This window comes from Tetrao urogallus, assembly GCF_951394365.1.
Source record: "Tetrao urogallus genome assembly, chromosome: 1".
Taxonomy (NCBI): Eukaryota; Metazoa; Chordata; class Aves; order Galliformes; family Phasianidae; genus Tetrao; species Tetrao urogallus.
In genome coordinates, this window is record NC_136813.1 from 70,538,469 (window position 1) to 70,552,508 (window position 14,040).

Below are 14,040 nucleotides of genomic sequence, written 5' to 3' on the forward strand. Positions count from 1 at the left end.
TTGAATAAGGTGTTTGAAAATGACTTATCATCAGTCTTCAGAGATAGTTCGGTGTGAATGAAAGAGTATATTTCAAATAACTCTGTAACTGTGGCAGCCTAGCATTTGCTTCTTTGGATGAGGCTGACAACAGAGCAATAAGAGAACCTGTCTGTAGTTTTATAGTACCATAGTTTGTGTGTTACTTTGTATTCAGCTATTTCTGTTGAACTGTGTAATTTCTAACCGTAGGCTTTTATCACTTCATTTTGATTTCATTACCTTTTACTGATGACTAGTAGCCAAGCTGAGTATCTCTAGAGGACCTCTGTGTAAGAGGAAATCTGTATTTTTAATAGGTTAATCCCGAAGTATCTAAGAAAATTTATTTAACACCAGAATTTCTTGCAGGGTGTTAGTTAAATGGTGCCTTTGGGGTGCCATTTTTCAGGCTGATGGCTGGATATGATTAACGAATTCCAAAACAAATTACCTAAAAGGAAAATTGCAACATTTTGCCATTCACAGTATACACTGAGTGCCTTCTAAGACGAGCCAACTGTAGTCAGAAGATTATTTTTAAGTTAAGTGTTAAGTGTTTTTTCTTAGGAACATAAAATTGTATAATGAGGTTAATTATTTTCCTGAATTATTAGTGATGGAATGTGAGTAAAGAAGAGGTGGCTTTTTACACATGTGATGATGAAGAGAGCAAAAGAAGCAGTTAGATAGCAAATCTAGAGGTGCAGCAATGAAGAGGGCAACTACTGAAGCCCTAAGATGAAGAGAAGTTGTTGTAGAAACCAGGCTGTATACAGAATGACTTGTAACATATATGCATTTTTTGTGACTGACTGATTCAAAGAACAGGTAATGTTTTTGTAATAGTGTTTAAATCACACTAATGATCTAAGTGCTGGGTAATACATTGCAGTATATGGTATGTAGTCTGAATTATTTCTTATTAAACTATCCCTTAAGTAATAAAATATTTCAGTTAAAACATACTTGTTATAATTTAGGCTTGCATAAAGTTGAAAAGCTTTGATGTTTTGTAAGTGATACCGTTTGCAAGCCCTTCATTTCCTGTATCGTAATTTGTTGAAAGGGTTCACTTATCTTTTATATGTTTAGCTACAAACCAGAGTTGTATGTCTGAAGCATAAAATTGATTTTGGTTGTTGTTATTCAAAACATTCACAATTTTTAGTTAGGCCAATAGGAGAGACTAATTTAACCCTTTATTTTGAGAATGTTTTTAAAATCTCATTTAAAATCTCATCTATTTCCCCCCCATCTTTACTCTTCAACTCTGCAAAAGTTTGGGTTCGATGATAAAACAAGACTTGTAGACAAAGTAAGACTCAACTGGCAATATGAAGAAGCCAAGAAAAGGTAAATAAAGACAAAATTGGTATTTTTTATTTTTACTTATGTTGTCAGCGTTTTCAAAGTAGAACTGGAGCCAGTCTCCTAACTGAAATGTCTTGAGGAAGATTAACGTGCTTACTGTGCTTACTTCTGATAGTTTGGAGGTAATAAAAGCTTAGGTAAACGTAAAACCTTATCGTAAGGTTATTATATTTGTTTGCATAGATAAAACTGAATGTCAGTGCTATTGTACACTTGTACAAACAGGAGGCTGCAGTAGTTTAATTGAGCTGTTTATTTTTTCTTTATTCTTTTCAAGCCTCACTATAAACGGTCTTTAATATGCACCCGGTTTGTATCTGGCTGTCTCTGTCACTTTGTTCAGAACTTTACATGCCTGTGATTTGAATTCTGAATGATGAAGTACTAAATGCAGTGTGAAGACAGCATGAAAAAATTCTTGAGATAAGTAGACATTCATAGCTGAATAAAAAGGCACATAAAAATAAATTTTGAGGATGAAAAACATATGAAAAAATGTTTTTAAGTTAACTTGGAATTAATTAATTCTTTATCAAGTCTTTCAACCTACTAACTTATTATAATTACTTATTTCTTTTGTGAAGTCCTGCAGATTTTTTTCATGGCTTTCTGAAAGTAACCTATCTGATTGAGAATTATTTTAAAAGTATTACATACCGGTGTAGTTTAATAGGCCCTTCTTTAATCTTGCTGCTTTCAAACTATTTGTTGCATGCTCAGGACAGTGGTGTAGGTGCAGATGGTAGCTTGAACATGGTAACTTTATGCATTTATGATCACGTTCATTTGCTCTGGTAGAATGTTCTCTACCTGAAATTGACTGTCACTTGAAAGATCCAGTTACAGTCAGTTCTGAGAACCTTATTTTATTAAATTTGTTTTTCAAGTTGTTTTTTTTTTTCCTTTTCAATTTTGTCTGTTTTTCTGTCTCTAAAAACAAGGGGTAAAGACAAAGTCCAGTACTCTTGCCTGTTTTTCACGCAGTGATGGCTTTTTTTGAGAAAAACTCTTACGTTGTCATGTGTCTTGGCACAGATTGGAAGCCTTATAGGCAATTTACCATTTTTTTTTTTTTTCTTGGAAAGTTTGCCCACATTTGGATGCAATACAGGCATAGAAAAAGAAACTGATGCAAGCACATTAGAAATACACAGCTAAATTTCTTCAGCATTTGTAACCGGAATAAAAGTCTGCATTGTAAAATGCATTATGTGGGTACCAGTCACTATTACCTATCAAAAATTAATTAGCTGGAAGAAAAAAGGCAAAACAAAAGGCCGTATGTGTAGTGTTTGGTCAGAGGTTAACCCATAAGCACATCACAGCCCAATGGTAATTTAGGATTACATGACAGTTGTTTTAGGAAATTGAATAGGATTTAGTTTTGCACTGTTAAGTTTAGGAGAAATACCAGTGCCCTAAAGATTGTATTAGAAGTTCTTAATTTAAGTTTTCTCAGGTGGAAATGCTGAGTATTTGTTTATATACAGAATGCAATATTTCTGACCATGAAACCGATTTGGCTTCTGACATTAATTTCAAACAGAGAACAGTGATTGCAGTAAGGGTAGTTTTGTTGTCCTGAAATAGCAGCTCCAACAATGCTCTGTTATTTAGCAAAAGCACGTTAGTTCCTTTAAAATAGTAGCCTTATTTTGCCCAGTATGTTGTACAGAAATAATCAGCTTTCAGCTTTTGAGTGGAACTGCACAAAGCTCATTGCCCCTACCAGTTATCTCTGTGGTTGCATTCTTCATTTATCATGCATTCCTTCCCCTTAGCTTGCTGGCATTTCTGTAGGGCTTTTGTCTCTACTAAATATCTTTGTGCTCATTCTGCCTTGGCTGCTGAAATATCTACTGTTACTGCGCAGTGTGGGTGACGGAATGTGCTGCCATGGATTAAAATCTACAAAGTAGAAAATTAAAATGCTACAGTATATCACAACTGTAAAACAGTATATTATGACTGTTTGCTTGTCAAGCAGGGTGTAAAATGCATAGCAAACAAGTTTAGCAGGCAAACTGCCTGTATGTCCAAGTTTTAAGGTAGGGCTTTAAAAGTACTCTGGAAGAAAAAAAAGCGTCTCTCTTCCCTTAAAGGAAAGCAAGTGGAAAATATTCCCCCTAACTGAAGGGCAGCATGTTGCATTTTTGCCATAGATGATAGTATTGATAGTACTAATGACAGCTTTAGGTGCCAACTTGACGGCAAGAATACTTGCCGTGTGTAGTGCAGAAGTTTTTTAAAATCAAAGTACATTCTCTGTGTGTAGTATTTTAGTGAGAAAATGCAGTGTTGGGATTTCTGACTGACCCACCTTGAGAAATGTGGGAGATGAACCTTGTGATAGTGGGGAAGTTGGTTTATATTCCTCAAATATCTTTCCTCCTTAATAAAATATACTTTGATTTTTATTCCTCCTTTAAAAGTCTCTCCAAGAGTGCTGAGTGGTTTGGTCTTTGCATAAATAAGACATTTGCAGAGCTTTTTTTTTTTCTTTTTTTTTCTTTTTTTTTTTCCTTCAGCTTCCTACTGGAAAGAAGTCAGATAATTTGCAATTTAACTTTTCCCATGAGTATCTTCAGATGCTGTGAGCTGTGGATTCCGACATCTTCAAAAAGCTGTAGAAATCATCCTTTATCCTGTGTCTATTCCAGTCTCTGAGAGGAGACGTGGAAACTCCACTTTTTATTTCAGCAGTCGTGCTGAGCAGAGGGGCTCCTGCTCTTTACCGTTCTCTTCCCCCCCATTACTGTTTAAATAAACTGTACCTTATTTCCATGAAAATGTTTCTTTCAGATCTGTCAGTGTGGCCCTCCAGAGAAGCAGAGGGAGGGAGGAAGACATTTTTGAGCAGACAGCCCCAAGCTGCCTGGATAAATACTGTTTTCAGTTTCAGTTGCTATTTCAGTGAGACCACCTCTCATGAAAAGCATTTGCATGCTGGAAAGTGTCCCCCTCAAGCATTTTTCTGAATAGACTGTTTCATAGAAAGAGAAATCAAAAGCAAATTGTTTCTCTTTGATACCTCAAAGTTGTACCATTTCAAGTAATGACTGCACAAAGTATATTGGTAAGTGATGATGAAATGTCACTGCTACAGCACCTCATACGCTGGGAAGTGAATTGATCAATAGATGAAAAATTATCCCTCCAATAACAAGTACTGGCATTAACTCTTTTTTTTTTTTTTTTTTTTTTTTTTAATCCAGTCTGATGGCAGCTGACTTTAAGTGAACAGAAACATCCAAGCATCTTCAACCAGTTTATCTAATTTGGGTGCAGAAATTTCTTTACAGTCACCTGCATTTTCAATTTTGGAGATGTTATTTTCCAATTCAATTGTTTAGAGCATATGGAGGCTTGAAAAAGCAAAACAAAATTATTATGTATTTTTCTGTTAAAATTCATCCTGTGCAGGCAAGTTGCATGTATAAGCAAATTTATTTGCTTAATTTTTAGTGAAATTCAGTGGACTTGTATGTTTTACTCTGCTAAACTAATCTGAAAATCTGATTTAAGGATGAAGTAATTTGTCTGATATCCCATAAATATCCGGCTTAGGAATGTTAGCTAAATTTAAATCTCACAGTATTAACTTTTAAACATACAGCTGTCTTTCTCTTTGGGTTAGTACTGTAGCATGGCTCTGCTCCCTCTATATCTTTAAGGTTTTCATTGTACCAATTTAAATGTGAGTTAAGGAAATCCTAAATCCTCTCCACCATTGGTTTTAGCAGGCTTTATTTTGAAGGTGAATAACTTATTTTATCTGCAAAATGCCAATGGACTCTAAAGATTTCATGAGTATCTTAAACCAGTTTAAGACCTCTTTGTTGAAACAGGCTGCCAGAAAGGCTGGATATCCTACAGAGTGTACTCGTGTTGTCCACCAAAGCCACAGTGGCACATACTTGCAGGAACAGCCAAAGTAGACACAGTCAAGAAATTTTATGAACTTTTGGCTAAGTTCCCCAACTTCTTGTTCTTTCCATTTCTCTCTTCCTCTTTCCCTAGCCTTCCTCTTTTTGAATATAATTTGTAATTCACTCTCCCAAGGGCCTATAAATACCAGAAATTACCTGGCTCTTAGGCTATTCGCTTCGTGTCTTCTGTCCCATAACCTTGGTGTTATACGGTGGTAGAAGTTGCCTGCTGGCTGAAGTAGCAGAGAATTGAGTTAGGATCTGACCATAAGCCTCCTGGTGTCCCAGAACCTAGTTCTGCTTAAAGAAAAAAGTAAGCTGGACTGATTTTTTTTTTTTTTTGCATATTTGTGCAATCAGTTACCATTTTCCTCCAAATCGTAGCTATGGGTTCTGTTTTTATTTATTATTAACAATATTCCCATTGCACAGGTAACAAAAGCTTGAGCTGTAGAGTAGTCTGATGTGTCACCCAAAAGTCAAGAAGTGTTTTTCTTTTTTCTTTTCTTGGAAAATTCAAAGTAATTTCAGAGAACTTGTTTAAGCCAGGATGATCAGCACTTGTAGGTTAGGAAATACTTAGTGTAGCGTATTATTTTGTCCCTTTAGTGAATATGAATTTGGATGTTGATATTCCTTCAGAGTGTTTATTTCCCCAAGACACCTGCTTTGCTCGTACCAAGTAATGGGCTTGATTGTAATGTCTGCAGTTCAGATTGTTTCATCTCATAAAAAGTGATTTTTACTTCAAGATCGCTTGAGTACAACTCATGCTATACTTTAATAAGTAAAATCTTCTAAAATAGAAGTTCTTGAGCTCATCAGTATAATTTCATTATATTTTTATAATAAATTAATTTCAGGTAACAGTCTCGAAGTAGAGGTTCTGAATGCCAGCAAAATAACTTAGTTTTCCTCAGTTATTTCCAATGACAAAACTACAGAATTGTAGGAGTTGGTAGAGACTTCTAGAGATCTTCTAGTCCAACCTCCTGTTAAAGCAGGTTCCCTGCAGCAGGTGAATTGTTGCTCTGGTTTGTCTAGAGGAGTCTGTGTGGAAGTGTAATGATTGAGACATGTTGCATTATTCTGAAAATATATGCTTCTTCCATCCCTTGATGTAGTTTGGATGATGCTTGGAAAATTAATGTTTGTCCAGTTTTCCAGCCTTGTGCCATGCCTGTGTTATTGTGAACTGTGTATGCACCAAGCCAGCTATTTCACTGTGACCGTTTCAGGGCAAGTTTTGCCATTTCAAATCTGTATTTACTTCTTATCACGAAGGTTATCTCACCTGTGCACTCCTGCTTCTCTGCTTAATAGGAGCTGCTCTATTCATTTCTATTAGAAATTTTTAAATATTGAAATAAACAGCAAGTCAGTCTTGCCTACCTAGGAAACCAGTCATTTGATACCACCTACTCGAGTGTGGAATGCAAGCTCCTCGGTGCTTGTTATGCAAGGATGGGAATGGGCAAAATGCCTGGAATGTTGATGGTTCAAAATTAACTGCTTTTTTTTCCAGGAATACGTTAAATTGCTACATTAGTAGGGACCTTGGTATATCTGGTGTTAGGCCAAGATAAAAGGACTCTCATAGTGACTAGACTTAAGGAGTAGTATCTTAAAAATAGACAGTAAGAAGCAAAAATGTGTTTGGAAGAAATTAAATTGCTATCCCTGTCAAGTATTTGATTTAAGTGAGTGTTTAAGGTAGACAAAATATATACACTGAAAGAAGGCAAAGTAGCCACTTTTTATTATAGATGTCTGGTGTAGTATGGGCATTAAATTTGCCATGGACAAGCACAGTAAAAGTGCTTATCTGTGCATTTATTATGTTTGGAAATAAAAGCTTGTGTTGCAAGAAGCAAACTACAAGTGTGAAATATGCTTGGAAGGATTTTTCTTATTAAGGTTTTGGGTGAATTAAATGTCTTCTATCCTCAGATACATTTCTTAGGTTTGGGTGAGGGAGACTGTAAAAGCCCTAGGGACGTTTTCTAGCTAACAGTATAAATTTTAACAAGTTTTATCACTGGTAGCTTTTTGGAGCAATATGTTACATAGAGATGTCCTTAGTGAAAGACAAGCAACAAAGTTCCCCAGAAAAGTCTGGTGTGCTTGCAGGAACTGCAGAAAATACAGGTTGCAGGAAGTTGGCTTACTACTGCTGAAGTTCTCCCAACAGATTTCTGCATTATGTAGTGTTACGCAGGGGATTTTTCTTTGCTTTAAGGGAAGAAATAGAGACAGGAACTGCTAGCAGAAATGCTGAGAGCATCAAGGGAATCAAATTAAGTACCTAATCAGATCTTGGAACTTTTCAGTGACACAAGCCTAGTCCACAGCAGTACTTTTTCCTTTAATAATGGTACAATTAAGTTATTGTACCACCACTTTATGCTTTCAAAGCATCTTCTATCAGAAATCTGGAGAAAAAAGCAAACTTTAATCTGGAATGACATACCCAGGGGGAGTAATGTGTTCTTAGCAAATACAAGAGTCTAAATTAAAACCTCCTGTATTTCAAGTATTGTCCTGATCAGCCAAGCTGATTTGATGGCCAAATGACACTGAAAAGAGAGATCACTTCCTTCCTTCTGCTATTTTCCTATCTTGTCTGCTGGCATTTCTCTCTTCTTTGCTGCCTAAGTTAGCATTTATTTACCTCATTGGCCAGTATCATAACCAGCTCAGTCTGCATTAAAAAAATGCCTAGCAAGGCAACTGTGATTGGGTCACTCCTTCAGCTGCTTCGTTAAACTGAACCCAGAGTCTTCACCAAACACATCTCATCTTTATTCACAAGCCACAACAGAGCTTGTGAACGTGGTCATTCCAATGCATTGCCAAGGCTCAGCTGATTCACACTCCCAAACTAAGCTATGACCATCCAAATGTGCTTGAGTTTTACAATTCTCTTGAGCAGACTTTGGGTTCCTGTTTGTTTCATTTGGCACTGAACGCTTGAAAATCAAGCTGTATACATGTTCAGAAGTGTTTCCTGAATCTTTAACCGCTGAGCAGAGTGGGTGAGGGAGAAGAGGGAGGGTGAGTGGCCCTGACGTCCTATGAGGGGATGAGGTGTTTGTCAGGAAACTGCCTCTGGAATTCATGCATAATAGCTGAGGAATGAAATATTTAAACTGCTTGTATTGATTCACAATGGTGCTTTCACTAGCTATTTGCAGGAAGTTGGGTATTGATGTCAGGAAATTGAAAAGGTATTGAAGGACTTGATAAAATATTACACTTCAGACTAAGATGTAACACAATACCTAAGTTCTTTGCTTGCTGTAAATGAAAATTAAAGGGAGAGAATGGTATTTGTAAAAACTAACAGTAAGATTCCTGTTTATCTATGAACATGTAAACTAACTAACACAATCGTTGACTTGCATAAATACTTTATTTTCCTTGCCATGATATAAGATGGCCAGATACTTTCCAGTTGACAGTCCGAAATAAATACTGCTGTAGGTTAGGGTTTAAATAGGAAAAATCTACCTTCATTGTGTGCCTTTTCATTTATTCTTGGGCAGACATGATCATGCTGTGGATTTTCTGCTTGCTTGTTGTGTGCTTTTAACATTACTTTGTTAATTCATTTCTTTTATTCTCACATACTTTCTCATTTAAGGACAGTAATCTTTTCTTGCACCCTTAACTTTGAATGCTGCCATTTCAAAGCCAAGATGAAACTGAGGTGTACAGATGCATAACTTTGGTGCAGCATAGTTTCTTACAAATGTTCAAAAATCAGAAAGCTAGATTTTCTTATTTACTTTTCATTTTAACAGTAAGCTTCTGAAGTGCCTTAAATTGATCACTGTAAGACAAGCATAAAAAAACAAACAGTAACAGAGTGTTCTCCCTGTTATGCTTATATACCTTTTGGTTTTGCCAAAAGAAACAGTTGTGAAATTTTTAGCGCTAGAGGTTGGTGTAGTGTTTATTAGAGTTCAGAATTTCTTTTTAGCAGATCAGTTTCTCACAGTGTCAACTGTGGAATCAGAAAACAACAATAGTTGCAAGAATGTAATGGTTCAGTGTATGGAGATAAAAGCAAAACAAGAAACTCCTTTTGGCTATGAAGTCTACTACTAAAAATAACACTGAAATTAGCATATCCAACTTCGATTTGATGATTGATCTGTCTGAAGCCATCTGGATTTTGCAACCAGTAAATCTTTTTTTCTGGACCTACATTTTTGTTTTACTGATAATTAATATGTTCTTAAAGTTTTGTTGTCAGTCAGGACAAGTTCCTCTGTTGAGGTGGGGCATGGACAATACAGAGCTTCTCAAAGGCAGACTTTCCTTTGCTGCATTTCTCAAATCCCATGTTAAGATATGATAATGGAAGAATGAGTAACAAAAAGGTATTCAGATTCATCAGCTTGTGCAAACATCATACTCAAAAGCTCTAAAGTATCAGTTGATTTTTCTATAAAATGAGCAATCTGTAAAGACAGATACTGACCATGTCATACTGTGTTGTAGTTCTTATACAGTTACGCATTCATGAACACTTGACATTCTTTACATTTAAAACAAACAAACCAAGAAATACCCCAAGCTTAGAAACAAATAAGCCTCGTGAAGACCGCCAAGTTTTTTTTGTTTCAGAGTTTAGATGAAAGTCACTGAAGCTGACAGGCTTCACCTTCTGATGTTGTTCCTTTTACTTGTCTTCATCTTTGTCTCTTCTGTGTTTTGAAATATATTTATTCTCCTTTAAAGAGTTTCAAATATACAACAGCAGCTGGCCTTGTTAGACAATGAATCTTGGCCAGGAATGGCTGAAGCGGACAGGGACCGTCTTCAGCTCATCAAGGAGAAGGAGGCTCTTCTTCAGGAGCTGCAGCTCATCAGTCAGCAGAGACGATCCCCAGAAGACATTGCACGTTTGGAGGAAGAAAAAAGACGTTTGGAGGATGAAATTCAGCGGGCTCGAGCAACTTCTGCTCATGGGGCCACTGAAAGGTTTGTGAACTTCAATAATTTTCTCAACCGCTGGATAATTTCAAAATGAAGAGTAGAGAATTGTGTGTGTTTAAGAAACAAACAAAAAAATTTAGTAATTTGTTTCAGTGAAACGTTTGGCTCCTTACTCTGCCATTATTTAATTCTGCCTGTCTTGAAGTTCTGTGGAGGACTGTTAGTGATGTTGACTGGCTAGCCTTTCGTTCATTCATCTAAACTGTGAGAATAGAAAGAAGAGATCAGATTACTTAGAAGTCGTCTGAGTGATGTTGCCAGGTAAGAAAGACAAATGATAGCACCTGGACAATGAAAGATTTTTCTAGTATTTTACTCTAGTGGAGTAATGGTCATCTTCAAATTCATCAGAACAAAGATCTTTCCCTATGTTTGCTTTCTGTTTCAGAATGGGAAAGTTAAAGGATTTTTTTTCACCTGTTTCATCAAATTTTTTCTTTTAATTTGCAGTTTTTGCAGCATGAGCATGTGTGAACTGACAGTATAGTAAACTGAAAATGTAATTAAATGTAAAGTTTTGTGTGAAAACAAACAAACAAAGAAAAACATTGCAGCAGAAGCACTGTTTATTTCCAAATTATATATTTTTTCCTCTAGCCAAGGAAATGGACCAAAATTCTTTATGTGTTCTTGTTACCATAGACTGCTTTCGGTGAAAAGCATGAAAGTACTTGTTCTTATTTTCCAGACTTGCTTTCTCTTAAATAATTGATACATACATGCTATGTAAATGCCAGAAAGGCTAACTTAAAACCATACAGAGAAGGTGTTTGTGACTTTTTAAAATTAATTTATTTATAACAGAAGAATGCTTCTGTTTGAGGCATGAAAGATTTTTCATTTCTCTTGCTATTCTTTTTCTTTCTGAAACAAACTGAGGCATGAATAAATGGTAAAAAGCCAGGTGTAATATGAGGGAAAATTATGTGAAACAGATTTAATGTGACCCGTTTTAAGGCTAATACTTATGCAGTTAAGAAACTGTTAAATAGATTTGGAATTGCCTTCCACGTACAGACTCTGGGAGCTTTGGTTCCTTTGGACAGACTTACATTGGATGATAAATTCAGGCAGTAAAAACAGAAAATTAACAGCCACCCTGCAGTTCGATGTTGTGTATTTTGCAATTTTTGCAGTATTGTCAAACAAGCTTTCCAGCGTGAACTGATGGAGAAGGGAGTTCATTTTACACTGCAGTGTAGTAAGTTTTATTTGTTGTTCTTGGGCTCTCACGTTAGGTACTGCATACTATGTTGGCAAGAAGGCCAAGCTATTTTTCCATGTAGTTCATGCAGTGGAAACCAGCATTCCAGTACGATATTTGATATTTCAAATGCTAGCAAAAAGTAGAAGTTAGAATAATATTTAAGGCCACTCTTTTTTTTGTATAACAAATTGGAGAAAATCTTGACTATTAATAACCTTAATTCATTTATTTGTTTAGTTTAGGCTCCAGAATAACCCAAACTATTCCCAGTTCTACTTTTCTATTTCTACTTACTTCTAGTCACAAAATGGAAAGAAATTTCCTGTTTAAATAATTACCAGTTTTGTGCTGTTGCAGAGTTTTAAATGTACTGTGTTACGGATCAAAACTCAAAGTCTGTATGCCAAAGGGGTCCCTTGCAGGCAGTGATCACCTGAGTGATACAGCAGAGCTCCAGCCTTCCTTGCACCACTTGGTTAACCCGATCTGTGATGCACAGAAGCAGGAGAAGAGCTTTGATCTTGCACACGCTTTGGTGTGGAGCTTCTTGCTGTGTCGTTGCAATAAAGGGAACCTCCTCAGAGGGTGGGAAAGGTTTGCTGGAGCGTGGTGCTGCAGACTGCATGCCAGCATACTGAATTAATGCAGTTGGAGGCCAACAAAATTGAGATTTCTGTTTTTACTCTTCACAAAGTTATTTTTTTTGTACCTTTACCATTCGCATTTCACTTAAATAAATGCTGCTGTTTTATCCAAAAGGGTTTCCTTTCTAATGATATTTTTCTATCCTGCCCCTTAGCATGTTGTTTTCTAGCAGCTGTCTGCAGTTGGTAAGGTCTGACACACGAATCTTAAATACGTTCGATGTGCTGTCTCCAGACTGTCCGTCAGAATCCCAGTTTCTAGTCAGTTTATGAACATGGGTCTGGAGTAATAACTTTCCTGCTGCAAGTGTACAAATGTATAACATGAAATGGGTTTTATTATGCTAATTCTATTTTGAAATTTAGTGATTGGGTTTGAAAGATTAAAGCACCAGGAATGCCAGTAATTGTCCATTCAGGAAAAGAACAAATGTACTTTCATAGAATCATGGAATGGTCTGGTTTGAAAAGTACCATAATGATGAAAGTTTCAACTCCCTGCTGTGTGCAGAGTCAGCAACCACCAGAGCAGGCTGCCCAGAGCCACATCCAGCCTGGCCTTGAATGCCTCCAGGGATGGGGCATCCACAGCCTCCTTGGGCAACCTGTTCCGATGCATCACCACCCTCTGTGTGAAAAACTTCCTCCTAATATCTAACCTAAACCTCCCCTGCCTCAGTTTAAAACATTCCCCCTTGTCCTATCGCTACCAGCCCTTGTAAACAGTCATTTTGGTAGGGCATTTAAGAAATCTTCTAGGCATGTGAGACTGACAGCATTACAGGTATGTTCTACCTGTGTTGTGGCAGTGGTGCTGAGTAATTCAGCTGCTTTTATTAGAATGTGCAAAAATAAGTCACAGGTTTTTTTTTAAGAGGTTTTTGCCATTGCTTAGTATTCAAAATGCTGTGTTGTCTGCTTAAATATATAAACTTGCTTGAAACAAGTAGAATTACAACTTGAAGTTGTGTTTTATGGTAACTGCTTAACAAAAACTCTCCAAAGCTTTTCTTTTTACCTTTGAAATGTAACATTAATTTGTTTAGATAACAGAACTATTTGGAATATTTTTTTCCTGCCAGGGCGACTGGTCATACTAGTTTTCTGCATTTTACTGGCACAATTATGTTGATGCAAAGGAAATCTTGTAGAGTCTGATGCTTTTACCTAGAACTTTTGATGACTTTGACAATTTCTGTAGTGTGTTTTTGACGTCACGATGCTTACACTGTGCCTCGGCTAACTTTTCTTGTCTGGGAATTTGCTAGTCTTGGTTCCCATGTTCATGGTGGAATTTCCTTTGCTGCATATGCGCAGCGTAAATCTAATCTTTTCATCAAACAAGAAAGCTTCTTTTTATTTTCTAAACTGCAATGCAGTGGCATTTTTTCTGTACTTGGAAAACTCCTGATACTTCTTGAGTACAACTGTAATAAAGAAAAATGATAGTATGTATCTATTTAATTACAGGATACTGTTACAGGAAAAGAGAAATTGTTTGCTTATGCAACTGGAGGAAGCTACACGTTTAACCTCGTATTTACACTCCCAATTGAAAAGGTGAGTTGTGCAGAAAGAGTAGGCTTTGAAGTTTAACTGCAGCAGAGAATAATGGTAATGGAAGTTTACCTTTTAAAACTTCCTGTGTGTATATGTTGGGTAAATTAAATTTTTACTGAATTTATTCAGATTGATCTGCGGAATGTGGTGATTTCAATGAAGTTTTGTAAATAGCATTAGTAATGGTTGTTTGGGATAGATTACTACATATATCTGGGAATTCTGTATGCTAGCTTTTGTTCTTTTACAAAAAGGAGCCTATAGTAAAATTGTCAGATTTACTTTATGTGAAAATAACATTCTT

At 36.4% G+C, this 14,040-nt stretch overlaps 1 protein-coding gene across 1 annotated transcript in view; it reads left to right on the forward strand.

Annotated features, from left to right (window-relative positions):
• The window catches only part of WWC3 (WWC family member 3), a gene marked incomplete at both ends in the record, with an annotated part of 95,848 nt that overhangs the window by 56,599 nt on the left and 25,209 nt on the right, over positions 1–14,040 (forward strand). The window contains 3 exons of the mRNA XM_079549365.1: positions 1,301–1,374; positions 10,068–10,310; positions 13,647–13,736. Of these exons, the coding sequence (XP_079405491.1) occupies positions 1,301–1,374; positions 10,068–10,310; positions 13,647–13,736 (407 nt within the window). The remainder of the gene's footprint in view (positions 1–1,300; positions 1,375–10,067; positions 10,311–13,646; positions 13,737–14,040) is intronic.